At 46.2% G+C, this 27,782-nt stretch overlaps 7 protein-coding genes across 7 annotated transcripts; 4 read left to right on the plus strand and 3 right to left on the minus strand.

Annotated features, from left to right (window-relative positions):
- Positions 1-156: 156 nt before the first annotated feature.
- KD926_002644 (putative pirin domain protein) lies at positions 157-3,580 on the plus strand (the record flags this gene model as incomplete). The annotated part of the gene is made up of 7 exons (XM_053094343.1): positions 157-236; positions 291-413; positions 467-534; positions 852-1,297; positions 1,352-2,100; positions 2,577-2,606; positions 2,665-3,580. The coding sequence occupies 7 exons, from the start codon at positions 157-159 to the stop codon at positions 3,578-3,580; spliced, it is 2,412 nt and encodes an 803-aa protein (XP_052950871.1).
- Positions 3,581-5,705: 2,125 nt separating this feature from the next.
- On the plus strand, positions 5,706-7,146 carry KD926_002645 (MFS general substrate transporter; the record flags this gene model as incomplete). Its single annotated transcript, XM_053094344.1, has 4 exons — positions 5,706-5,809; positions 6,171-6,429; positions 6,480-6,934; positions 6,987-7,146. The coding sequence occupies 4 exons, from the start codon at positions 5,706-5,708 to the stop codon at positions 7,144-7,146; spliced, it is 978 nt and encodes a 325-aa protein (XP_052950872.1).
- Positions 7,147-8,515: 1,369 nt separating this feature from the next.
- On the plus strand, positions 8,516-9,566 carry KD926_002646 (uncharacterized protein; the record flags this gene model as incomplete). The annotated part of the gene is made up of 2 exons (XM_053094345.1): positions 8,516-8,930; positions 8,986-9,566. 2 exons carry the CDS (start codon positions 8,516-8,518, stop codon positions 9,564-9,566), a joined length of 996 nt encoding a protein of 331 aa, XP_052950873.1.
- Positions 9,567-13,193: 3,627 nt separating this feature from the next.
- KD926_002647 (NADH oxidase) lies at positions 13,194-14,753 on the minus strand (the record flags this gene model as incomplete). Its single annotated transcript, XM_053094346.1, has 6 exons — positions 13,194-13,262; positions 13,349-13,696; positions 13,768-14,004; positions 14,059-14,078; positions 14,137-14,550; positions 14,654-14,753. The coding sequence occupies 6 exons, from the start codon at positions 14,751-14,753 to the stop codon at positions 13,194-13,196; spliced, it is 1,188 nt and encodes a 395-aa protein (XP_052950874.1).
- A 2,789-nt stretch (positions 14,754-17,542) lies between these two features.
- Positions 17,543-18,649, minus strand: KD926_002648 (alkene reductase; the record flags this gene model as incomplete). Its single annotated transcript, XM_053094348.1, has 1 exon — positions 17,543-18,649. The coding sequence occupies one exon, from the start codon at positions 18,647-18,649 to the stop codon at positions 17,543-17,545; it is 1,107 nt and encodes a 368-aa protein (XP_052950875.1).
- Positions 18,650-24,029: 5,380 nt separating this feature from the next.
- On the minus strand, positions 24,030-25,106 carry KD926_002649 (zinc-binding alcohol dehydrogenase family protein; the record flags this gene model as incomplete). The annotated part of the gene is made up of 1 exon (XM_053094349.1): positions 24,030-25,106. The coding sequence occupies one exon, from the start codon at positions 25,104-25,106 to the stop codon at positions 24,030-24,032; it is 1,077 nt and encodes a 358-aa protein (XP_052950876.1).
- Positions 25,107-26,106: 1,000 nt separating this feature from the next.
- KD926_002650 (alpha/beta fold hydrolase) lies at positions 26,107-26,838 on the plus strand (the record flags this gene model as incomplete). The annotated part of the gene is made up of 2 exons (XM_053094350.1): positions 26,107-26,409; positions 26,518-26,838. The coding sequence occupies 2 exons, from the start codon at positions 26,107-26,109 to the stop codon at positions 26,836-26,838; spliced, it is 624 nt and encodes a 207-aa protein (XP_052950877.1).
- Between the last annotated feature and the right edge of the window lie 944 nt (positions 26,839-27,782).

Consider the following 27,782-nt stretch of genomic DNA (forward strand, 5'->3'; position numbering starts at 1 on the left):
TAGCGGCAGCCTAATCATCGCCCCCCGGAGCTAAGGTCCGAAGCCCCTCACTCTTCCACAGCACCGAGAAAAGACCCCCTATGCCAGCCCTCTCATCAACTTAGAGCTTGCATATCTCCATTTTAGTTTCGGTGTTGGGGTCCGTTATTGTTCACAATGCCTCCGAAGTCCTCCGTTCCACGACCTGCGGCGAGGGTGGCCAAAGTGCTGCGAAACAGGGAGGCTGCCAAAGCAGCGTAGGTGGAGACCAATGTGATGCAATCTGAAATCTTGCTAATGCGACAATCTAGATGCAATACCTGTCGCACGAAAAAGGTTCGGTGCTCGGGAACAGCACCATGCACTTACTGCAGCAAGCGTGGACTAGATTGTGAGATCTCAGAGCAGGGCCAGCGGCGGCTTTATTCTATCTCGTAAGGCAGCCCATCTTTCGAAGCGCATTAACTTTTATTGACTTGTCGATTAGGCAGATCCAAAAGCTTCGCGAACTGCTTGCACATTATGAAAATGATCAACCCCTCTTTCAAACCCACGGTAGGTGCATGCACATGGTCTGGAACGCCCCAGTGCACATCGCCATCATTAGGATCCCTAAACTAACCACTCTTACTCAGACGTAGATCAATCGCTCAACCTTCCGACAATCTCCAGCATTGTCAATGGTGGTTCTCCAGTAGAGTAACCTACGGCTTCGCAGACTCTAAATGAGAATGCCCAACTTTCCCCGGAGTCGAGTAAGTAGGATGTGCCATCTGTTTTCTGTCTTTAACGCCCTCCCTCAGTCATCCAACCCGAACCTTGCTTGAGCTCAAAGAATATATTTGTATCACGAATTCAGAGTTTGCTTCAAGGGTCGAGCTCCAAGACGCAGAACGCAAACGCAAATGTACAAGGTTCTGATGCTTTCAACCCTCACATTCTGAGCACTCTCACCGAAACTGAATCTCCTCGCCTGTTGGAGGTCGTTGTCTTCTATATCGGCCATACGCAACATCACTTCGATATTCGTGAATTTTCCGACCGTCTTGGTCTAGACTTTGCCGATCCACATCATGCCCGATGGCGGATTGAGCCCTGGCTCCTTGAAATGATGCTGGTTCTCGCCGTCGGTAAGCTATTTGCCGGAGACTTTGATAACGGTTGTGATACTCCTGGAAGGAAACTTTTTGATGAGGCACATAAAAATATACCTGCGCTCAGTCAACTGATTACACATGGGATTCTCGGAGTGGAGATTCTCGCACTTGCTGCCGTCTATCTTCAAAACCTGCATCGGAAAGATGAAGCTTGTTTCTACGTATGAATACCACCTTATTTGGGATAGTATGAAACTTAGACTTTACCAGATAAGTACCGCACTGCGACTAGCTATTTTGCTTGGTTTGCGTCGCAAGTCAGGATCAAAGGGCCGTTTAAAGTCGGAGAAGGTCCACATCAATCGACTCTGGTGGACCATATATATGCAGGAGCGGTAATAACGCCTGTTTTGGTGCGGGCATTCTTAAAAGTTATTGGACGGGCTGATGATTTCCCAGTAATATTCGGATTTTTTGATTTCGATGCTTGCCTCTCAGCAGCTTTTGTGATGATTCTTTCAGCAATCGTTGATTCTCTCGTTTCAAGTCGATGCGAGAGAACTGTCCCGTTTGGTCTGCGAGATGCACTTGATACTTTAGGATTTTTGTCAGATCGGGACAACCATTTGGCAAAGCGTGGGCTACTGGAAGTTCGTCAGACATGGAAATGCTTTTCAGCATATCTCGAGAGACGTCGCGACACTCAACCGCAACCACGCAGCATTGAAGAAGAAGCTTGTTCGTCAAGTGAAGTTCATATGACTGCTGACGAGCAGTCGCATAACACCGGCGACGAAACCACTTCACACATCCTTCCCATCACTGAAATCAATACCAATATCGTCGATAGACATGACCCCAACGCAGGAGACAATACTTTAAGTGGCAATGACGGTTTAACTTCGGAGAACAGTGACCTTGGAGAGACGCTTCTTTCGGATACCAATCTGCTAGATGACTTCGCGCAACTTTGGGGCGGGATAACTGAAGGTCAGTTATTGGCATCATTTCCCACTGGTGATGGGTGCGTTCCAACAGATGTACCACCTTACTATCTTTATCCACTCTATAATTCCCTTGATTTGGACCTATTCGGAGGCGATTTAGACTCTTTCGCGGGGCTTCGGCAAAGTATGTCAAGTTTATGAATAGATTCCGATATAGGCTCAGCAATCTAGTCAAGATTCTCGTATTGGTGAATTACCGTCAGCTCAGAATATACTTTCGTATCCACTAGAAGATTATGTAATGTTGGAATTTTTTTTCTTGCTTTTTTCCCCCCAAACATATTATATTCATCATCAATTTGGAATTCTTGGATTACTATGTTGGTAGCTGCAAGCCATGGGGAATAGAAACGAAGTTCATCGACCAGATGGTTCGAATGAAAGGGATTTGAATTTTTCATGGCTGAATGATGCTGACCAAGTGGAGAAAATAAGTGGATTGGTCGATCATTGTTAGTTAACTAACTATTAACTAATGCTGACTCGCTCTTAGTCAGGCCGCTATCCATGTGTCATTTTGGAAGTATAAAAAGCCTCCAGTCCCTATTTTAAATATTCATCATTCCCATCAAAATCAAAAGCCTTTTACGTCGATCAATCTACTTCGAAATCACTGAGAAGAATCCATTTAAAATGGCCAAACCTATCCCACACATCAAAATCGCCCTCCGCCGCTCCGCCGAGCGCGGCTACGCCGAACACGGCGGCTGGCTTAAATCCCATCATACGTTCAGCTTCGCCTCCTACTTCGAACATCAATTCACACAATTCGGTAGCCTCCGCGTCCTCAATGAAGACCGCGTCGCTGCCCGAAATGGCTTCCCGACTCATCCGCACCGCGACGCCGAGATTTTCAGCTACATTCTCTCCGGGGAACTGACGCACCGCGACAGCATGTTGAAGCGCGGCGCCGAAGGGCCCCAAGGCAACGACTTCTACCGCATGAAGCGTGGAGACGTGCAATTCACGACCGGTGGCACTGGAATCGCGCATTCCGAGATGAACGAATCCAACAAAGAGGTGCATTTCTTGCAGATTTGGGCGCTCCCGTGGAAACGGGGTCTGGTGCCGAGATACCACACGAAGACCTTTACAGACGAGGAGAAGAGAGAGGGCTTTGTGACTATTCTTTCGCCATTGAAGGCCGGCGTTGATGCCTCGGCTGCGCAGGAGGAGAAGGCTGAGCCGGTTGTCGACGGGACGATTCCGATCCACGCAGACTTTGTCATGGGGGCGGGGATTCTTACGCCTGAAAAGATGTTTGAGTGGAGGGTTGGAGGAGGGGAGGGCGTTGTTCAGAAGAGAAAGAGGAACATTTATGTGCACCTGCCGGCGAGCAAGAAGGGGTCCGCGAGGGTAGAGCTGAACGGAAGGGAGGATACAGTGCTTGAGGAGGGCGACGGCGCATTTGTGACTGGGGCCAGTGTCGGGGATTTGTTGAGGATCAAGAGCGTTGGGAATAGTGAGGCTGAAGTGGTGGTTTTAGATAGTGATTAATCTCATGTATATTTTATGGTTGTATGATTAATGCTCGAGTGTCTTAGCTATGGTCCTATGGAGATACATCCACCAATCGAACACTACCTCACAGTAAAACTTGCCGGGTATCATGCAAGGGCTGCGAGGCGAGAAACCAGTGAACTCACAGAACAGATATGTAAAAGGGTAGGAAACAGCGCCTTCCGACCAACGGTCTATAGACAGGAAAGAGTAGGATACAACAGACCCATGCCACAGGGCTGGGACCAGGCATGGATTAATAGAGCGCTACCGCCAGCAGCGAAGAAGTGGACCGAAAAGCGCAAGATATGGGAAGTAGTTCTAAAGAAATAGAAGGAAGAGAGAGAGGGGCTCCTGCGGAGCCCATCTGAAATAGTCCGATATAGACTAACTAAGGACCTGCTCAAGCTTCAGGTCGGTCTGCATAAGGCCGAGAGTTCAGTATTAACATAACTCCGGACAGGCAAGGTAAGACTGGCAGCCTTCTTATACTATGTAAAGGTGCCGGGATGGGAATCCCCGACGTACCATAAGTGTAACGGGGGAAGAGAGGACCCTAGATATATTATCACATTCTGCAAAGTATAACACGAGACTAGACATGACCTAGAGATATAAGGACGGGTGGATATTAAATAGCTGCTCACCACCCCCAAGGGGGTACAAAAGGTAACGAGGTAGTGGATACGGGAAGGAGTGGTCAACCAATTCTGGTTAGCGAATAGGCTGATCGAGGGTTAATGAGGCTGGGGCTAGTGAAACGGTACTAGGGGTATGTATGAAGAGCGAGAGATGTACTATCGAGGCGGAGAGGTTTATCACCGGGTAGGGCCTTCGGCCCTACCCGGTTTTCCCCCCTAGATAGCCAGATAGACCGGATGGCCATTAGCCCAACGGAGTAACAATATTATTATTATTATTATTATCATTATTTCAAATATATTATCGGGAGATTCCGGATTATTCCTATCACCAATAAAGTATATAGTATAGAGTAGGAGAGTAGTGTAGTTAGTAAAGTAGGCAGTAAAGTAGGAAGAGCGAGGGAAAGATACGTGGGAGTTCCCGTCAGGGCAAGCGACCAGCAGGAGAGAAGTGAGCGTGGAGTCGGAGGAGCGCCACCTTGAGTTTCTTTTGAGCAGAGGCTCGAAAGAAATGAGAGGATGGAGGATAAACTTTTTATTCGGAGGGTTGAGTACGAAAAAGGAAAAAAAGAGCTGAGAGAGGAGAAGAGGTGATTTGTGGCTCTTCACTCTTCCATTGCGTAGACGCAATAAAAGACCTCATTGCACGGGAGAGCAAGAGGAAGAATACCGGCCAAGTAGAGAAGGGCCTTCAAAAACACTACGGCCGGGCCTTGGACGGCCGTCCTATGATTCCTTAGTGATTTTGAAGGCCGACAGGCCTAAACCCTGATGGCCACTGCTGAGTGCGTGTCAATAGATAACCCTACCCTCCTTGGAAGAGCACATTGGGACACTCACTACATTCTTATTGCCCAGCTGGCGTTGGCCACGGGCAAAGATTCAGGACAAAACTTTGGCCACCGCAATCATTAGATGAGGACTCGGTCGGTCCATAGGGACAGTAATGAAGGGGTAAGGCGGAGTGACGGGTATTATAGAAGTCAGACGAAATTAGCTGACAGCGAGTGGAGGAAGAGAGTATATGGTCTTGGCCTTCTTTGAAGGCAAACCAATAAGAGTAGGCGAGAGGGAGTCACGGCATGACGATCTAGGTGTTATGTATAGTGACATGGTGACAGTAATGGGAGTGGGTCATGAGATGTGACCACGGGTCAAGGATGAAAGGTATATATATAACTCTTCGCCTGAGTTAATATCTTGAAGCCACGTATCTTGAAGCTTTGAAGAGGCTGCTTGGTATATAAGACCCGGAGACCGCGAGGTCCCATTCGTGTAGATACAAGCTATTGTAGTAATCCACTCACGATTATCATCCTGAAGCCGTTGCTTTAAGTCATTCTGCTGAAATTAATGCTTAGAGAAGATTCTTCTTACTTTACTAGGCACTTGCGCAGGCACTTCTTGAGAATGCAGTTCTGTTTGGAATGACTGCAGATCTCAAGTTTTCCGTGACAGACACATCCGTCAGCCCACCAATGACTGATACCTCGAGACTTACCTGGGCAACTTCGCTCTTCTATTTCGGTCAACTGGCTGGATCCTATCTTCTGACTTACGCCCTCCAACGATTTGACTCGCGGTACGTGCTTGGTCCAATGGTGATGCTTTAGGCTATCATCTGTGCTACCACTGCTGGGGTTAGCACCTAGCAAGGTCTTTTTATGCAACGCTTTTTCTTAGGTATGCAGCTTTTTTGGGTGTTACAAATCTTGGTAAAAATGCATTGCTAAATTGGCGCTAGGCTTCACCGAGGCTATCATTCCCACGTGCTTCATGGTTACTGTCAGTGGATTCTATACTCAGTCTGAACAGTCTTTAAGACAGAGATGGTGGTGGTCGGTGAGTCAACCCTTTATCGATGACGAATGATCTAAGGCCATCCCCTGACAATGTTGTGAACAGGCTACTGGATGGTTTTGTATAATTGACGGTGTTGTAAGCTACGGCTTTGCCCAAGTCAAAGGCCCTCTGCAACCATGGCAGTACATATATATTTTTGCCGGCGCGTTAACCTTCTTGTTCGGCATTCTGTGCTTTTTCATCCCCAACTCGCCTTCAAATGCCTGGTTCCTGACTCTCGAAGAGAGGATCGTTGCCGTGGAGAGACTAAGGAGCGGTCAAACTGGTATTAAGCAAAACAAACTCAAGTTTTCCCAGAACAAGGAGGGACTGCTAGATATCAATGTCAATGGCTGCCGCGTGGGTACCCATCACTCAACCTCACCCAGGCCTTTACTGATCTTTATCAGATACACCGTCAACGGCGCCGTGTCCGGCTTCGGTCCACTGATCGTATCAACCTTCGGCTACTCATCCTCTTCCAGTTCCCGATCGGTGGTGTCTCTGGTGTCGGGACAGTGCTTATCGGCTGGCTGTGCTCAAAGATCAAGAACATCCGCATCATTCTCCTCAGTTTATGCTGTCTGCCAGTGATAGCAGGTTTCGCTATGATCTGGAAGTCAACTTGGGGTGCTAAGCCCGTGACGCCTGTTGCAGGTTACTCGCTCCTCGGTTTCTTTGGTCCCGTCGTTGGCCTCACCATCTCTCTCGGATCTGCGAATGTTGCCGGACACACGAAGAGAAGTTTCAATGCCGCTGCGGTCTTCATCGCCTATTGTGTCGGTAACATTATTGGGCCACGGTTGATTCGGAGTCAGACGAAGGCGCAGCACTATCCGGAACTATGGACGGGATTGATCATTTGGTAAGTCTGTCGGTAACAAGGAATGTGCTTTAGAATGCTGACATTCCTCTAGTTACTGCATAGTCATCCTAACTTCATCTGTTCTTTACTTCCTGTGGTCGCGGGAGAACAAACGACGGGCGTCTTTGGATCTGGACGAAGCCGAGCGTGAGAGGCTGGGATTCAAGGACTTGACTGACAAGGAAAATCTTAATTTCCAATACGTCTACTAGGCAACTTCAAATCTGGTGTTAAGAAAGCCTTGGTCTGCATTAACACTCTGCTTCTAGTGAATCGGTTTATGCAAATTATTATGACGCAGGATTATCAACCTCTCCATCACTAATGAGACAATATGATAACTTTTCATGTGGAACTATATATATATATAGTCTACGTTGAACTCTGGAGTTCACCCACTGTACTAACGCATAATACCCGGCGTAAAACCAAAATAGTATTAGCACCCGCTGGTATTCAAGGGAACCTCCGCTGGTATTCACTTCTCACCGTGAGCAATATGGAAAGGAGATTCTTATCATTTTTTGTCATGATCTTATTCTCCAAAGCCTGAAATATGATCCCAACAAAATTTAATTAGTGGCCGGAAGATCAGCTATCCTATAGGAGGCTAGCTAGGCGTGATAGAAATGTGTAGGGTGGAAAAAGCACCCGGGAGCCTGTGTGGTTGGCGAGCCAAAACCCGTAATACGGGTCAAGGCCTTTAACCCGCACCTGAACCCGCAGCGGGTTCGGGAATAGCCTCAAATTCTAACTCAAGTCAGAAAGTGTAGCTTGAAATAAAAAATAAAGCCAAAGAACTGCATAATTTTTGCTTTCAAGGGTCTTAGCATGATTGCATTGTGTATGTTTATGACCCCAGTTAGGGCCCCGGACCCAGCCTGGGTTGGGTCCAGGTTGGGTTTTGGGTCCTAACCTTCGACCCAAATTGCGTTATGCGGAAGTCTAGTTCTAACTTCAGTCGCTTTCCTAGTGACCCGCGTGCAGCTTATGTTCTTAATGGACAATATTTCTTTTTGTCACTTAACAGAATAGAAAACATTTTCTCTCAGAATACGGCGCGCCGCTAGTATATCTGTCCACGTCTACATTACATTAATTAAGCTTCTACCGGAGTTCTCTGTTAAAGTGTCTAAGTAAGCCTGTTAACATTCAAGTGCTTGTCTGTATCACTACATGCCCAAAGTATGTAGTGCTTTCGGATGATTCTCGATTTCAAGATGAGCGGGTTGGACGGTGATCTACTCATTGGACACCCCATATTGAATAATAGGCAATGAAGTTGGAGTTCAGTCTTGGTTCGGCATGATCACTCATGAGCCCCGTGATTATTAAACATCCCATTTGCCCCCCCATTAGGTGGAGACTAGTGAACAGCCCCGGAAGTGGGCTTAGGTTCGGACAGATTGTCACCGATCAGGTGACAATGAATATTCAGCACGAACCGCTTTCAAACCCTTAGAATGAAGGAGAAAGACGATTAATAATTAATTCAATCTTCAAAATATATATAAACCGATTAAATATCCTATTTTCTTGCATCAATCTTTATAAAATCATCGTCATCATACTATACTCACTATGTCTGGCTCCCTGGTCTTCATCACCGGTGCTACCGGTTTCATTGGCAGCGCCACTGCCCTTGAAGCTCTAAAGGCAGGATATCGTCTTCGAATTGGCGTCCGCAAGAGAGCAGAGAAGCTCGAAGATGTATTGGCAGGCTATCGCGACCAGCTGGAATTCGTCACCATCCCAGATCTGACCGATGAAGCTGCCTTTAGAGGCAAGCTTGATGGAGTGAACTATGTCCTGCATCTAGCATCACCTCTTGCCCGTGGCACAGACCAGGATGCCATATTCACTCCTGCAGTGAAGGGAACCTTGGCCTTGCTCCGGGAGGCAGCTAAAGTGCCAAGCATTAAGAAGGTTGTGATTACTTCGTCCATAGCTTCCTTGGTTCCTATTACCGGAGTACCCGAAGGTGGTGTCATTAAAGGTAAGTTAGATGCTTTATACGCCAAAAATATTCATTATGCTGACGTCACACTCAGAGGATAATGATTGGAATCTCAATGTGGACCCAAAGGCCAATTTTGTGGATCCTAGCAATCCTGATGCAACACCGATGACTCTGTACCGGGCATCCAAATTGCTTGCAAACAATGCCACCTGGGAGTTCCGGGAGACCGAAAAGCCACACTACTCATTGGTAACCATCCATCCAGCTTTTGTTTTCGGTACCAATATCGTGCAAAACTCCGCCCAGGAAGTTCAAGCAGGATCCAATGGCATTCTCTGGGGTAGTGTGATGGGAGGTGTTCCACTTGGTGGCATCACAGGAGTGCACATCCAAGATGTTGCTGAAGCTCACGTCAAGGCATTGGACCCGAAGATCAAGGATGGCTCAAAGTATCTGCTTTCCGCGCCACAAACCACCTGGAAAGATGTGGCTCGTATTGCACTCGAGGCCTATCCCAATGTTGGCGCGAAGATCACGGAGGGGGTTGAAGGAATGCCTTCCTTATCCACCGACACAACCAAGGCAGAAGTCGAACTAGGAATCCAATGGCGATCTTGGGAGGAGATTGTGCGAAGCGTGATGGATCAGCAGCTGGGCTTCTTACAAGGTTAAGTCACAGAGGCATGTTGCAGGTTTTCTTTGATAGTTCCTTCATTTGTGTTTCCAGTACAAGCCACATAAGAATGCCCTCAGAATGGTATCTTTGTATCTTCTGTGCGGATTCAATGTGGTAAAAAAGACAATAGCGCATGAGGTATCATCCGATTAAACTTTTACATTTTTCTTTGTCTCGATTCCTCTTCCAAGTTGCATAATCACCAAGGTGGATTTCCGAAAAGCTGACTAGGCCAAACTCAATCGTGGGGGGAATTAAACCTTTGAAGATCGAATTGGATCGAATTAGCTGTCTCGGGGCCGTGGAAGTTGATCATCTGCCAGGTGCCAAGAGTGACCGCTATGTTTTATTCGTATATTATCCACTCATTCACCCGTGGACATTTGACTGCCACGAATTCCTGCTAACTTTATTGGGAGTGCTTATATTTTGAGTCTAACAACTTTGGTGTACGCATCTTTTGTAAAGGCATATATGCCTTGGGTTATTGAGTTTAGATTAATCTGTTGGTTCAAACTTCACAGAAGAATGGGCGATCATCCCGAACCGGTAGACCCAATTCGCCCATTCGTGGGCACTGTGTCTGCAAATTGGAACGTCATTTGATTGGATTGTATTCTCATAAAATTGATATTGAAATTTATGGCATGGAATTTGATGATCATTAAGTTCACCGTCCTTTTCCACATCCGGAATACCATGCCGTCTGCGTCTTCAAGTGCTACTGCTGTAGTCCAAAGAAATATTAATTGCTCTAGGTTCAAAGGGAATATGTGAAGCTCTATATAAAACAAGAGAATGAAGTTTATAAGTTAATTATTCCTATTGGCATCCCGAGAACTATTTCCCATGGCTCGACTTTGTTCCTGATTTGCACCAGCCTAAGATTACAACAGCTACCTTAGTTACCATAGTTATGAAGATGAGGACTTACGTCATCTTTCCTGTCAACCGAGATGGTAAACTGTCATTTATACTCATATCCACAGGAACTGTGGGGCAGATAACACAAATGGGGACTCATTGGCTCTCTCTATCATGTACTCATCCACAACAATTGTGACAAGAAATTTGTTATCTTCATTGCCAGAATTCAGAACAGTCTTCATCTTCACTGATACCGTCCGTTCTTTGCCCTTAATCTGGGCATCTTTTGTAAATAATACTATTCCTCTCACCACCAGTAATGAAGAGCGATGGAGGAGGTTTTGTCACCGGATTGGCTTGATATAGAAATGTAGTGATAAGGTGGTATTATTATTATTATTATTAAATCAAATTTATTGTCTATACCCAGCCCTAAAGCTATGACGGACCATATTCTATGAGCTTAAGTATTATAGCTATTCCACGATCTCTTGCTTCGATGTTTTCCTGGAACCTGTCTATATCTATAAATATTCTGATCTTTTTCCTCGCCCTAAACCGCTTATATGCGCAGGGCTTTCGAGCCTCTAAGGAGTACTTTCCTTGTATTATCAGACTGGGATGGGTTCTTAGCCTAGAGTAGTCTGGCCAGCTTAAGCTGCCCTTTCTGCTATCCTTCTCCTGTTCTTTTTACTTCCTCTAGTGCTCGTAGACCCCATTTATCGTCTTCTCAGGCTCATTCCGCTTCTTTTCTTAGGTATCCTTGAGGAAGAGCGACCCTAGTACTAATTAGAAACCTTAATAGAGCTCCCGTAGCTTTAGGTTCTTCCAGGAGTCTCCCCTCGGGACAGTCTTTTATAGTAGTAGGTTTTAATACTCCCGCTTCCTCCAGATCCCTGTAGAGCCTGCTTCTTTGATGGCGCCACTATTAATGTTCGAAGAAAAGATGTTTTACTGTTTCTTTAAGTAACCTATACCCTTGGCAGACTGTATCTTCCCGAGCCTGGATACGGTGTAGATATGACCTAATAGCTGCATGCCCTGACTTAAGTTGAAAATAGCGACTTGCTAGGCACTTAGGGGCCCTTGTAACTATTGGATCGCTCTGCCAGGTTTTATATGGCCTGTATGAATGTTGAGCTTGCTAGGATCGCTAGCTAAGCTCCCTGTTTAGCTACTCTTATTTTTATGTTATAATAGCCTCCGTCCGGGCTCTGCAGGCGAAGGCCAGGGATATCTCTTTCAGACCTTTATTTAGGGGTCTGCTAGCTGCCTACTTAGCTACTTAGTCTGCTCGCTTATTTTCTTCTACTCCTGCGTGTCCTAGGACCTATTGAATAGTGGGCTTATAACCTTAAACCTGTAGTTCACGGGTTATAATATGCGATTAGACCGCCAGGGCCTGTCCTGGCCCTGTATAATTATGTTGCAGTCTGGTAATGGCGGGTTGGGAGTTTAGTAGGATAGTTACTGGTCTCTGGCCTCCCGCTTTTCTTACTACCTGTAGGGCTCGTACTACCCCAAGAAGTTCTGTGTTAAATACCTTATAGCCCTTTCCCAGTGAAAAGCCTCCAGTCTTCTATTTCTTCGCTGGGTCTTGCCATGTAATTCCTGCTCCAGCTTTACTATTTTCCAATCCTGAACCATTGGACTAGATTACCCGTTCTGGAGGGATAGCCTGTATAGCTACTAGAGCCTTCTGGATGATCAGAATCTTTATTATACAAGCGGACTGATTGCTGGTTGCTTGTGATAGACTTTTAAAGCCTCCAGATGGGTCCACTGGTAGGGTATTAGCTAGATGCCGGGCTAAGTACTATCCTAGGGACCACGGTCTTCGAGTATTGTCCTCAGCCTATCTTCTGTTTCCTGGGGTTAATTCTCCAGGCTGGACATGTTAGTCTCCCTCTCAAAAGCTTACTGGGAGTATTTTCTTAGCAGGATAATCCTCTGATAGGCTAAGCAGCCGGGTAGTATATCCAAGCTGCCGGGCCTCTAGCAGGACCTTAGCTGGTGTCACTGCTGCTTCTAGGACTAGGAGGCTAACTGGGGTGGTCTTTAGTATACTAGTGATAGCCCGAGCTTGTTGATTAATTATTAACTACATGCCTTTCTGCTGATCTTTCTGGCCCCGCTACTAGAACTCTGCTCTATACAGTGCTACTGATTATACTGCGGCAACTTAGACCTGACAAGCTAGCCTGGGGGCGAGCCCATGCATCTGGTATTGTTATTATACCCGGGTTTCTACAGCCTGGGCCTTGCGTATACAGGTCTGCTAATAGGCCTTAAGGTTTAGACTAGACTCAAGCTACACTCCCAGCCATCGGGTTGCCTGCAGATTGAAGGGAATAGAGTGACCTCCCACTTCTATGTGTGCTCGCTGAATCTAGTCTTTTAGTTCTTGATCATGCTTGCGGGTAAGGGAGAGCGCTTCTGTGTTTCCTATACTAAACTGAACTATGTTATTATGTCCCCACTCGATGGCTACTTAGGCGGCGTCTTGCAGCTTATCGCAGATTTCGCGGATAGAGTGCGATAAGGATGGTAATTTGGCGTGGAATATTTGGAGGGACTGCGATAGAAAGATGTTCAATTGTTTTTCAAGTCCAAGTGGGCCCAAACAAGGCTCGTCAACACGATAAACTGTCAATATTAAATTACTATTACTAGAAAACAAGGATTCTATCTATATAATAAAAAAACAACAGTATTAGCTAACTGGTCCGTAGAGATCGATAAAATGACCTCTGATTCTACGCAGAGGCAGGGGCGAATGTCGTCTTTCCCATTGCCAACCTGTGAATCTGGTTCGAATAAAAGGCCTGAATTTACAATTAGCATTCACAATTTCAATGATAGTTGTAGCTGTGGATTGACGCCAAAAAAAAAAAAAGAAAAGAAAACTTACAGTCTCAGCACCAGCACCTAGAACTTGACTGCGAAGTAGCCTGGGAAGGAAGCCAGGTCGGACCCGGCTCAGCGTGATCTGCGCATCCTCTTCTGATATGCTTTGATCTAAGAGAACTTTTGGGAAGTTGGGATAGATGGCCGCTGGACGCGCCATACCGACTATATCACAGGCGTTCTCTTTAATCGCTGCTTCTGCACCAGAGCGACTACGGAAGCCGCCGGTCAACATAAGGACGAGATTTGGATACCGCTTGCGAGTCTCTTTGGCAAACTCAAGGAAGAAGGCCTCGCGAGCTGCGGTTCGTGCACTCTTCTGGACTGTCTGTGGGTTATCGCCCTCGACCATCTATGCAATATAGATAAATCGTATCAGTTATCATTAAGCATATAGTTATGAATGAATCTGGTCTCTCTTACTCGTGGGTTCTCATAAGTGCCACCACTGACTTCGAGGAAGTCAATGCCTGCTGTGACAAGCAGACCTATCTGAGACATTGTATCTTCAAGGTTTGCAGCTCCGTGGTCAGCCGAGTTCAGTTTCACACCGATACAAAATTTATCTGGAACAACTTCTCGGCATCCTTTCAGGATATCCAAAAGAAGCTTTGCTCGTTTCTCTGGAGAGCCTCCGTAGTCATCGGTGCGAAGATTAGACTGTTTTAGGAAATCAGTTATACGTCGCTGTGAAGCCCATTTCGTCCAACATACCTTGGCGTTCAGAAATTGATCTATCCAGCAAGACATGGTGAGCCAACGCGTATTAAGTAAGCTATGTGTCCTGCTTACCTAGGAGATAACCATGAGCTGCATGTAGCTCAATTCCAGAAAACCCACTGTCCGACACCATACGGGCTGTATCCACAAATAGACGAATGACTCTGTCGATATCTTTCAGTGTCATTTCTCGGGGCTTTGGGAATGCAAGAGAAGTAACGACAGAATCCAAGAGGCTAGTACCAAGTGTCAACGGAATCGCGCTTGGTGCCATCGTAGAAGCAAAAAGACCTCTGCGCCCCGCGCCGCGCAGTGATTGTTTTCCAGGGTGGGAAATTTGGACAATGGTGGGAGAACCATGCTCCTGACTGGCTGCGGCATATTTCCTCCACGACTCAAGATGTTTGTCGTCTGAGACCGCATTTTCGCCCTGGAAGGCAGGGTCCGAGAATTGTCCGAGGTGATCAATATCGACTTGCACATTTCCTGCCAATTGCCCAAATAAGCTTTGTTTCTTTTTTCTTTTTTTTCATGTTTTCCTTTTCGACGGATTGGAGGACTAGATATGCATGACGAGTGGTCGGCTTACCTGTGACAATCATGCCCCACCCACCCTTACTCCATTTAGTGTAGGCCTCGTTGAAGTCCTCATTGGGATTGTTGTTTGACTGCGCCAGGTTCTCGGCCATTGCTGCCTGCTTAATTGTAAACAGGTGCTTGTAAAGTTTCTTATTTTCCCCATAATTCATACCTTGGACAGCCGGTTGGGAAAGACCAACCCACAAGGCAGCTTGACTGAATCACTTAATACGGACGCCATGATGATCGAAGCTTGGCTGAAGGGACCAAGATTTTGAAGGGCTCTATATATCAAAGATACACCGTGAAATAGGATATGTTCTTATAGGACTTTGAAGGGGTCGGAAGAATTTCAATGTAACTAATTAGGATGCTTAAGTAATTAGACTTGCGGTGGACCCTATCTCGACGGCATGGAGACTGATTACTGATCTACTCCGATGCTTTAGAAGCGGACATGTATTCCAGAACTTGCTGAGATCTGCGGCATCTGAGGATGTGATTGTCCAGGCTTTCATATGGGTGGGTCTATTACAAATGGAAAATTTTCAACTCAATTTTTAGATGCGCAAACCCCCGATGCCGTGATTACTATTTTTCTCCGAGCCAACCTCAGGAATTTTGCAGGCTTCGCTTATCATATCTGTCAGGCTCCAAGTGAGACAAGGATGTCAAAAGATAAACAAAACATTGAAAACAAACTGAGATAAAAAATTCAAATATTGTTCAGGTCGCTAAGATGTTGCTCCGACCGAAGTACATGGGGTGTCAATGTTAGGCCATGTTACGGCGAGCCTGTTACGCTCGGGAGCTCACATAATCGTGCATAAGCAAGCCCCCTACACAATGTATATAATCTACGCTGGCCTCATACTGAGGAGGGGCAGCGATTAGTTCTGAAGAGCAGCATCCCATAGCCTCAAGTGTCACGGACTGTGACCAGCCTCCGAAGACGTTCCTTCGCGATACCCTATGACCTAACTACCCGATCGGGACTAGCTTAGTTTCTTCGTTGAATGCATATCCTACATTCTCGCGATTTCTTATCGCCAGCGTTGCCGTTCGTCACATCAAGTCTTGTAATACAGACCTCGTTCCGAATGCCTACGTGTTTCCTTTCCCGTTATCCAACCCCATTTAGTCGTGGCTAATACGCCACGTAACAGTCAAACAGTCTGGCAACACTTTATTCGTCCACCCGACTAATTTTTCCATGAAATTTTTTTCTTTGGTATTCACTCCACTGTATCTATATCAAATTGGGTGAAAATTGATGGCCAGCCTCTTGGCTCACCTGTGATTCTGAAAGGTGCTATGCTGTCGGTTTCACAGATTACAATTAATTTGTGAAAGTCTCATCCGAGTTTCACGCCAATGAATGCACGGTTTATTTGTAGATGTATACGAATCCGCTCTTCGCTCTAAATTTACAGTTAACGTAATTAACCACCGAGCGACGAATTTTTACCGCATCCACTACAACCTCTTTCCAACGCGTCAATTACCACCACTACCATTGAAAATGCCATTATCTCAAGAAAATCGAATACAAATGGCTATGATTTGTGTGGCATAGTGAGTGATTGGAAATGGTATGGCTGCGCGCACGGCGCGTTTTTTGATACGATGCACCACTCGCCCGTGTGCGCCACTTAGGCCTCGTAATGGTCCGATTCAGGTTCCAAAACATAAAATATGCGTATCACGAGAATTACTATGTTTGCACTGTTTGCGGAACCTGAGGCTCGAGTCGAACCTGTCAGGTTCGTCAGGTTCGACTCCAAGAATCCTAGAGTCGTATCGCGACCTCAAAACCTTGGAACCTGAATCTGATTCTTGGCGGTTCCGAGTCGAATTGAACCTGGAAAATCGCGACTCCCTACGAGGCCCAGCGCCACTCGACCATGAATTACTTTAGTAAACTAACTGTCGGGATATAGCCTTCTGTCTGAACAAGCCAGCGGTAACTTACTGCTGGCGACGGACGGATATCATCCCTTGCTTGGTGAACGCATTCTTGCACCAGGCTGCGGCTCCGGTGTTGTGACCGCCGAGGGCCGGCGTGTTGGATCCAGGAGTAACTTTCAACTAGACTGAACACTTACATTTATCTACATGAATCAAAATTGACCCTTGCTTACGAGCATACATACTGTTCACTTAACTGTGTACACAGGACCTAGCTGGTGATACCAACACTAACGTGATTCCCGGTCGACCGGTCACCCCATCAAATTTTCCCTTAGCAACCATTGTTTACATTTTTTTTTAAACCACCACCATGCCTCCAAAAAGACTCCAGAAAACACAAAAATTGATTGAGCAAGAGGGTCGTCTTCTACTTGCTGTAGAAGCTATTAAAAATGGCAGGATTCCCTCTGTTGCTGCTGCTGCCCGCTCTTTTGAAGTGCCACGTACTACCCTCTCAGCTCGAATAAAGGGTCGCCAAAACAAGCATAATATGTGGTCAAATGGCCATGAATTTACCCAACTTGAAGAGAGTTCAATAGAAGATTTATTAATCTCTATGTATTCGAGAGGCGCAGCTTTCAATTTGCTTATGTTACAAGATATGGCCAATTTACTACTCCGATCGCGCGAAAAGACAACCTCTACTACCACCCTTTCTGTTAGAAAAAATTGTCCTACAGAATTCGTCAAACGCTGTCCAAATATTATGACACGTCTATCTCGCAAATATGGCTACAAGAGGGCTCTTTCTGAAGATCCCAAAATTATCCTGCCATGGTTTAAACTGGTTGAAGAAACCATTCAAAAATATGGTATCGACTCGGATGATATCTTTAACTCTAGTGAAGACTGACTAAGCACTGAAACACATCAACCATCTATCTTATAAATCTATATACTGACCAGAGCCCTCCAGCAAATTTCAAAATCAGGCTGTAGCCTCAACCGCCCTTTTAAACTCATCGCTGAACTCCCAATCATTATAGCCTTTCGGGTCTTTAGGAAGATACAGCACATCCCTGTCGTGCGGAACAAGAGCCACATTCTCCTTAATACGAAACGGTAAATCAGGGTTCGAAGTAAACGGCCGACCAAACGCAACAATAACATCGTGATCCTTATACTTGTGATCAACCGCCTCCCGCGCCAGCTCAGGCTTATACCCACCAGCTACCACGACCGGCCCAGCGCCCCTATACGCATCCAGGAAAAAGTGCAACTCATCTGTGGTCTCGACAACGTCACTACCAGAGATGCGGCCCTCAACCAAGTGCACAAAGGCCAGCTTCAAAGGAGCCAATTCGCGCGCTAGATAGGCAAATTGCGGCTTGGGATCATCCGTCCTCATGCCCTGGAAGGTATTATAAGGACTAAAGCGGATAGCCGTACGGTCGGCGCCTATGGCATCCACCACAGCACGGGCTACTTCAAGCGCGAACCGGGCACGATTCTCGATGCTACCGCCCCATTGATCATCTCGCTTATTGGTGACGTCCTGGATGAACTGATCAATGAGGTAGCCATTGGCTCCGTGGATCTCAACGCCGTCGAAGCCCGCGGCGATGGCATTACGCGCGGCCTGCACGTAGTGCTGGATGTATGACTTGATCTCCTCGTCGGTTAGCGGCCGCGGGACTGGTGCATTTGCCGAGGCTGGAATGTCACTAGCAGAGACGAGATCAAATCCAGAGGCCTTGAGCATGTCTGCACTTGCTACGCGGCCCAGTGCCCACAGCTGCATGTAGATGTAGGAGCCTTTATCGTGCACGGCGTTCGTGACATCCTTCCAGGCGGCGATCTGGGCGTCGTTCCAGATGCCGGGAACATTGGGATACCCTCCTGCTTGAGGGCTGATGAGGGTTGCTTCGGTAACCAGGAGGGTGCCTGGCATGGAAGCGCGCTGAGCGTAATGCTCCTTGACGAGGGGAAGAGGGACATGGTTATCGTCGATGCGGAAGCGGGTCATGGGGGCCATGGCGATGCGGTTGGAAAGCTCCATGCGTCCAACGCGCAAAGGAGTGAAAAGCTTAGTCATGCTGGATGAAGTGGTTTTTGGAGGTATGGTGGTTTAAATGGTGCTAACAAGTATGCAATAGAAAGCTAAACTAAAGCAATGTATTTAAAGTACGATCATCAGAATGAAAGGCCACTAGCAGTTTTATAGTCTTCGAAGTACACGGGATAAGCTCCAAAAAAGTGATTTATAATATGGCAATTTGTCAGAAGGTGACAAGCTCCGGAATTATCGGTGTAGTAATCATGCCCGAAAGCCGACGCCGGGTCAATAAACTGACAAATGAAACCAATGTTGGTTGGGGCTCGTTATACCATCGCTCACAGCTGTTATTCACAGTAGCATGGACTGAAATCGCCCAGGGAGAAGACAAGGCAGCTGATGTATCGGAACTGTCACTTTGAGCCCATGTCGAACAAAAGTTACATAAAGTCGGGTCGACCCATGTCTAAACTGAATTCTCATAAACTCACTGACATTAGTATCTGATCCTGCTTCTAGGAAAGTTTCTTATGCAGGCGTCGAATCACACTACGTACGTTGAAAATTGTGAGCGTATGGAGTAGGAAGCCCAATATTTGATACTTCATTTCATATGTGCATAGTATTAAGGCCTAAATGCTTGGAGTAGAGAGGTTGAGAAGCAGTAAAGTATGTATTAATGGTCCCAGAGACCCTGCAAGTAACAGAATAATTTTACTCTTCTCGGCCCACGAACAACAGAGAGTTTGGAACTAAAAAGTCATCTTGGAAGGATGTGTGGGCCAGGGCTCGTTGAATACAGACATTCGGCGTAGAAACCCGTCGCATCATGCAATAGATGTATTAGAATTGTCCACCATTCAATAATACATAGGCATTCATATAAATCGAGCAAAGCTAACATGGCTCAAGAATTAATTAGTCCTCGCTACCCATGTACTCCCTCAGGCTGGTCGTCCTAGCCTTGGGTGATAGGTCCTGTAGTGTACAGCATACTTCGGGAGCCCAACTAGTATATCCAAATTCCATGATATACATCAAATAGTCCTGAAATTCTCTCCATAAGATCGGCGGCAGTGATTTTAAAAACTCGTCCAAGACGACCTCTTTTAATTTAACCTTGGCAGTCTGAACCTCAGTCCACAGCGTCCAGAATTCACGCCATGTGGCCATCTAGGAGTATGCAAGAAAACGCTTTCCTGCGCTATTTTACAGCAAGGCTTTCATGTAAATATCAACGTCTCGATCTATGACTATCCATGGGAGCTTGATTTCCGCCCTATCAGGGATTTGCACAACAAATGACCCGTCTTCCTGCTTTTGAGGCCGCCCAAGACCCCCATTCCAATTGCTTGTGTTATGAAATGCACAGGGGAAGGAGGGCAGAATGACACTGTATCGGCTACACACACGTAGCCTACTAAGGAGCGAATGCTTTTGGTTTGATAGGGCTCTTAATTCTCTTGCTTAACGATTAATCTCTTCTTCTATGATAGATAAAGGGGTAAGTTCCTCAGGGGTTCGAGTGTGCGAGCCAAGCCGCTAGATCACGTAATCTCATAGATTCGTATCAGCTTGCGTACATTCCGACTTGGTAGTAAGGTCTGGCAATTCTTCGTGCGTTTCACCACTAACGCCTTTGAGCAATATTGCCATTTGACATTTGTAATGGAGTGTTTCTTATCTGCTTCTAACTAACATAACGTAGTTCCGGGGTGATCCGCCCACCACGCGTGCTCCGCCCCCCACAACAAAATCCCTCCACGTCAACCAACCCCCCTACTTTTATCAACCACCATGCCACCCCGAAAAAGCGGAACGCGTCGTAAAAGAATGGAGCAAGAGGGGAGGATTCAGCTTGCGTTAAAAGCTTTTAAAAATGGCGAATTTCCTTCGATACGTGCAGTTATTCAAGCTTTTAATATACCGCGTGGTACGTTCCGAGACCGATTTGATACGAATCTATAAGATTACGTGATCTAGCGGCTTGGCTCGCACACTCGAACCCCTGAGGAACTTACCCCATTATCCATTAGAGATATAGAGAAGAAGAGATTGAATCGTTATGCAAGAGAATTAAGAGCCCTATCATTCAAAAGGCATTCGCTCCTTAGTAGGCTACGTGTGTATAGCCGATACAGTGTCATTCTGCCCTCCTTCCCCTGTGCATTTCATAACACGATTAAAAGGCAGCGAATTTCAACAAGAACAACTCAACCACAACCTCTGGCTATCCCAAACTCAGGAGAATTATTTGGTGCAATGGATAGTATTCAGAGATGAGCGTGGCTGTCCCCGAAGGCATACTCATGTGCGAGAAATGGCCGATCTGATCCTCCAGACTGACTCTGATACCCCCAACTCTCCTATCGGGGTTAATTGGGGACGAGCTTTATCAACAGGCGTCCTGAGATCAAATCTAGGTTCTCTAGGCGCTATAATTACTCTCGTGCCCTGTGCGAGGGTCCTAGGGTCATTCGGGAGTTCTTTAATGAGCTGCAGAAGATCTGTAGCAATAACGGTATCCTAGATGAGGGTATCTACAACTTTGATGGGACAGGATTCGCTATGGGAATGATTGCAACTGCAAAGGTAGTTACAAGGCGTGAAATGCCTGGCAGGCCATGGCTTATTCAACCTGGAAATCGCGAATGGGTGACTACAATTGAATGTATTAACACCCGGGGATTCTCGGTGCCAATTGAGGGATGGTATGATGACTACAGCAGCCTTCCAGAAGATTGGCGGATTGGATTATCATCAAACGGCTGGACAACAGACGACTTAGGCCTTAGGTGGCTTCAGAAAACGTTTATTTTTCAGTTGGTCGATATCGACTACTCGACTTAGACGGTCATGGAAGCCATTTAATTCAGCTCCTAACACACCCTATACGACTAGGCAGCTCGAAAAGCAGGCATCTACTATGAAGCAGCTGTTTAAAGGGCGTATACGTGAGCGTACACAAAGCCCTTCATCTTCATTAGAAGCGCGGTTAGGCAATATTATTAAAGGTCATGAATTGGCCTTAAATGAAGCAGTTCTTGCACGTGAAGAAATTCGCGAATTACGCGCGTCCCATGAAAAAAGGCTTCAAAAGAGAAAACGCTCTACTAGGCAACTAGCTACTGCAGAGGGCTTTTCTATACAGGAAGACCAGTAGCGATTCTAGTGTGGAAATAAGGTCCAAGAAGCTCAAGATAATACACCGATAGATCCTACACTTTCCACAGTTGAGCCACGCGTACGAGCGCCCCCGCGCTGTAGTGATTGCCATATTCTAGGACATAGACTATTACAATTTCTTAATCGAGCTCTGAATTAACTTTTATATAGAAATGGAAAGGTTTTGTTGATAAAAGCTCTAAGATATCGCTTGTATGTAGAATCGGAGCGGAGGTGATCCACTCGGTGGTGGATTACGTTATTGCAATGAAGTGTAGGATCAACCACAGTATTCGATATTGGGACCCTTCTCTTGCTGCAAAATAGAGTAGAGGAATACAGAATCGGAGCTAACTAATACGTCCAGCAGACTCATCACTTTCCATTGACACGAGTAATACTACGCAGTACGATACAATTACGGTGAATCTCCTATTCAAAATTAGAAAAATTGAGAGGATAAAATAAGAGGACCGTGGACTAATTAATTACAGTCATCTTTCAAATTCAACCATGATCCAGCTGGAAATTCTAACGAATTTTAGACAAGACACCTGTCACTCAGTATTGATGTCTCGATCGATCCATAGCACAAATGCAACTTGCTTTTAATGAGAAAGCCATAAGTTATGATAACGGAGCTAAGTCGCTAAAATATCAGGAAGCTTTTCTAGTTCACCCAAGCCGAATTCCGATTCAACAGTCCGTGAAGGCACCATCCTAGCTTCTCGATATATTTTAATGCTATTGGAATATAAGATTGACGTTATTGCTAGCAATGAAATGCTTTGCTTGTCCGAACAAAGCTATAGGTTGGTTTTTCTGCCAATCCGTGTGTATTCGTATAGGCAGCATACCTCAGTTCGAAGGGGACGGCTTCAGCTTTTCCGACTCGCAGACCTTGTCTTCATCGGTTGTATCGACGACTGGGGAGGTAGTCTGATTGTCCTCTATCTTTGTGGTTGGAAGCAGTCTTGCTATCTCTGAGAAAATCGAGTACATAAGACTCTGGTGCGGTACTTCGCGATCGATGTCTTGGAGCGGGGACGTTTAGAAGGTGGGACGGCGGGAGAATTTGCTGGAATATTTCAGAACATAATTAGTTGTCGCTCTACGTAATTACGCATGTATATTAGCTGCTAGAAATACGATATCCTACTATCGAGTGAAATGAGAAGAACAAAAAGAAAAAAGACCATACCGCGCTAGCCGTGCTCTTGGCATACATGCCTGATTTTCTTTGACGCAATATGCGCATCCGTGCCTCTTTGTATAGACGTAGCTTCTTTTTCGAGTAAAACATACTTTGCAGGTTGGTTTTTGGATCTATATTTGTCCCCTGGGTTCAATTTTAATCTCTGCGGCTAGCCTGCTGGTCTTGGGAGGTTTTGGCGCGGTCATCCACATCGTCCCTGGTTTCTCATCTCTTGGAGTGAAATAGAAGTGGCACTTTTCTAAGCAATATTTGTAGTGGATTTTACGGCTTGTTCAAGTAGAAGAGCACACTCAGATCTAGGATGATTTGTTCGATCGACTGGCAGCTTTAGAAGACGCCACGACGGCCCATCTACGATGCGCATGTCCAAAGCTGTCTCAGCCATGCCGGTGGATAAAATAGGGAGACAACCGAGCTATCCGGTCTCTCTGTCTCTGTAATGCCATCATGAGATCAGTGAACTTGTTTAGTAATAGTCGAACTAGCTTCACATACATCAATATCACCGAGCACGTTATATCGGCGATTAGTAAACAGCCTCGACTTGAGCTGAATATGACTCAACATTGGATACTCCACAGTAGTATCTTGGTACAGTCTCTGGAAACGGAGAAGACGTCCACTTATAGGTTTAGGATTGATTACTCGTCCTACTGTGAAGTGGCAAAGTAATATAGCTCACTCTCTACTAGTCACAGTTGCATGACACCATTCAACGCCTAGCCCTCTGCGGTCGTGAAATTTGCCACGTTCAGTTCGAGAAATCAGATTGTTGGCCAAGTCATCTACTCGCGGTGGAAAGATTGCCCATAAATTATAAATCAGAATAAACTCTGCAAACATGAAATGTTGCATGTATGGCTTGCGGTGAAGTATGTGCGATATGGAAATACTGAGTGTGAATGACTGAACTTCAGTGATTAAATTATTAGTATTCTAGCAAAGGCGCCGAAAGCGAGACAACCAGGGCAGAATAGCCATATATTAAACATGCAATTTGTCAATCGTAAACATCAAGGTTCACATTAAGTACTATCGTCATTGAAACTCCACGACCAGCTTTGTGCCACGACCTTCTCCTTTTCGAAGTGTTTCTAAGCCTTCAAAAATCTCCTTGAATCCGCCTTTGATCGTCGTGATCGGTGGAGGCCTTGCAGCGGTAAGGCTCAAGGTTGACAAGCTACTATAAAACTGTCTTAGAATGTCACGATCAGATGCCAGAGCCTTGAACACTGGGCCTAGCGGCGCCATCAACTGGAAGTCTCGGCCGAAGACAGTATAGACCATAAGGAATTTGTAAGTGACGTTTGGCTTCTTCGGCTTTCCTTGGTCAAGCAGGGTAACAACCTTGCCCCCTTCAAGCAAATCGGCACAAAAGGTGGTCGAAGCACCTTCCGAAAAGCAATCAAGGGCCCTCGTGATGTTTGGATAGGCTTTCTTAATTTCGGCAACTGCCGTAGGAGACCTATAGTCATATACGGCATCGGCACCATAACGCTTGGCGAGATCAAAGGAACGAGGCGAGGCCGTAGCAATGACCTTGTAACCCGCTCTCTTCGCTAGTTGGATTGCGAAAAGTCCAACATTAGAGCCTCCTGAATAGATGAAAATTGAGGGGCGCTCATCTCCAAGGTCACGACCATCTTGGACATCTGCCAAAGAGACATCAAGATAAGAAAGGCCAAGCATGGCGGTAGCAGCTGGGACTCCATACGTAGCAGCCTCGCCGAGGGCCATCTCTTCGGGTACCTTCCAGGCGAGGTCCCCATCAATTTTGAGATACTCGGCGAATGAGCCGACGTCAGGATACAAACCGCCGTGAACGAAGCCAGCGATTTTATCTCCAACTTTCCAGCGCTGTCCGGAAATTTTCCCGACTTTAGCCACTTCACCGGCATAGTCGCAGCCGATTCCAGAATTCAGTGGGGACATGAAGTCGATATCTTTGAAGTCTATCGGGTTCAATGCAACGGCAATTACTTTGACCAAAACTTCGTTTTCCTTGATTTCCGGAATCGAGACATCTTTGACTTGCGCGCCCTGGCCAAGCGCACTACCAAGAGCCAGGCTCAGTAAACGCCTGGGCAGGAACCGATTTGTCACGACCGCTTTCATGGGGAGTCAAGTGTAGGTGTATAGTAAGGGGCTGAAACAAGCTGGACATCAATGGAGCTCAGGCTGTACAGAGTAAAGTGGAATAAGACGTACTGGCGGGTTCAGAAGATATGAGAACGCGAGTGTAGGGAATAGGGAATCAGGTAGCATTTAAGTGTATGCGTCACCAGTGGCAAAGGCGGAAATTATCCCTAAGTATGGACCTTAGACCGACGGCACCAAAAAGAATTAATCAGCATACCAAACCCTGGGGATGTCTGATCAACTTAGAGTTTAAGGAATAGAGTGGGGTTCAGCGCGGCAATGATGACTATACTGTCCGACTGGGTCGATTACTCATCATCCCGATTCCGACAATGACGTTGAGAACTGGCCTGTTCTTTCATGATTACACTTCGTTTTCGTCTATTCCGAGCAACCACGATCTACGACTAACGACCGTCGGTGGACGTCGGTGGAAAACAGCATGGAAGCATAGTAGGTTTGTTATGAATTGCACAGGGGAAGGAGGGCAGAATGACACTGTATCGGCTACACGCACGTAGCCTACTAAGGAGCGAATGCCTTTTGAATGATAGGGCTCTTAATTCTCTTGCATAACGATTAGTCTCTTCTCCTATAATAGATAAAGGGGTAAGTTCCTCAAGGGTTCGAGTGTGCGAGCCAAGCCGCTAGATCACGTAATCTCATAGATTCGTATCAAGGTTCCGCCCGAATGTTGGAAATAATAAGGAACTTGACCTATCAATGCACAACCAATCCCTGCCGCACTTCTATACTCATTCTAAAGGCTCTTCTTGACTGACTACTGCTCTTCCAATCTTGTTCCAATCTTGTTACAACCTCCCTTTGAGAGGTATCCTGTAAAAAGGCTGCATAATGACGACCCTTCAACCGCTGTGACCAACTTTGTCTCTGTTGATGGACTGAAACTTGCCTATCGACGTTTCGGGAACGTAGTTCCTTGCCGCTAGTGTATGTCAATCACCTTCGCGGTAGCATGGATACGCTTGATCCGCTTTTGTTCAACAGCATTGCCAAAAGTCGTGAAATCATTGTTTACGATAGCATCGGACTCGGACACAGTGAAGGATCTGTGCCGGATTCCATTCCCGAAATGGCTTCGGTACATGTGAAGATCCTCGCCGCGCTTGTGGTGTCCAAGGCTGATTTTATTGGTTTTTCCATGGGTGGCGCTATCGTGCAAACCATCGAGTTTCACTACCCTCAGATTGTCAACAAATTGATTCTGGCTGGTACTCAATCTGGAATCGGCGAAGGAGTGGCCCTGCCTCCGCGGGAGGTACTAGAAAGTGCAGGAGCAAACAATGATCAACCACCAACAGAGGATGATATGATGAACCTGTTCTTCTATCCCTCCGAGACAAGTCTCGCCCTGGGCCACGGGTAGTACCAGAGAATTCATGAGCGCAAGGTCGAAGGCGAAGAGAGAAAAGGATACCTTGTCGGAGCTGGCGCTCAGTCGCAGCTTGCCGCCATCTTCAAATTCGCAGCCGACACTCATAACTTCGATCGACTGGCAGATATCAAAGCCCCAGTCCTGGTCACCAATGGCCATACCGATATTATGTCGCCTACTGCGAACAGCTTTGTGTTGCAGCAGCGCATCGCTAATGCTCAGCTGCATCTCTATCCTGACGCCGGGCATGGTCATCTCTTCCAGGTGCCTGAGCTTTACGCAAAGCAGCTTGAGCTCTTTTTGAGAAACTGAGTAATTATACCACATAAGTGGTTGCACGGTGAGTCGGGAACGTGTAACAGCAATCGGGGAATGAAGGGATTCGTCGATTATGGCAGCATTTGGCTTCTCAGCGAGTCTGGGAGGAAGTCCGCGAACAAGCAGAGTAGTTGATTTTGTCTTTCATTTTTTATCCATTGAGTATCAAGAATTCATAGAACATTAGAGCAAGTAAAGATCCCATATCATCTATCGGCTATCACGCTTCAACATTTGACTATTGGCAGAATCTGTCACCGTAAAATTGCTGATTCAAGCCCAACATATGCAGCTTGAGATTTCGTCTATGACAAAATATGACATGTTGTAAAGACAGAAAGTAGACCCATTGTCAGCTCAGTATGACATCAAAGCTTGAGACCCTCTTACTATCCTGTATATTCTGGCTGGACAACCCGGCTTAAATGTCGACTTTCTTGCTAACTTAAGAAACTACAATCATCAGCGCCCGAGATGATGGACTCCAATTATGGCGCGGCACCCAAGATCCGTATCCATCATTTCATGGCAACGTGCTGATCCCATGTGGATTATTGGCTTCCAGACGTGAAGGTAGTTGAAGTTTCGAGGGCTCGTCGAGCCGCCTACATGCTCAGCACCAATTGTCAATAAACGAGATGTCAGAAGCACAAACTGAAGTGATTGATCTTTTTCGAACCCTATCTCATGGATTGCTGTCGTTAATGTGTGGTCGACAGCGCACGGCATAAGAAACGAATTTTGATATGAATAATAGACGTCATTATAACTTGGGGTATTTTATATTCAATTTAACTCTGGGACAAAGTCATGGGCCATTCTTCAGTGTATCCACGAGAGTTCATACAAAAATAAGCACTCAAAAGGGATAGCCACAGTCGACTAGAAATAAGATGGCGAGAATAAAAGTTCGATTCGCTGGATCAAAGAAATAAAAT

Source organism: Aspergillus affinis (assembly GCF_023601865.1).
Source record: "Aspergillus affinis strain CMG 70 chromosome Unknown NODE_159_length_67791_cov_88_172254, whole genome shotgun sequence".
NCBI classification, from domain to species: Eukaryota; Fungi; Ascomycota; class Eurotiomycetes; order Eurotiales; family Aspergillaceae; genus Aspergillus; species Aspergillus affinis.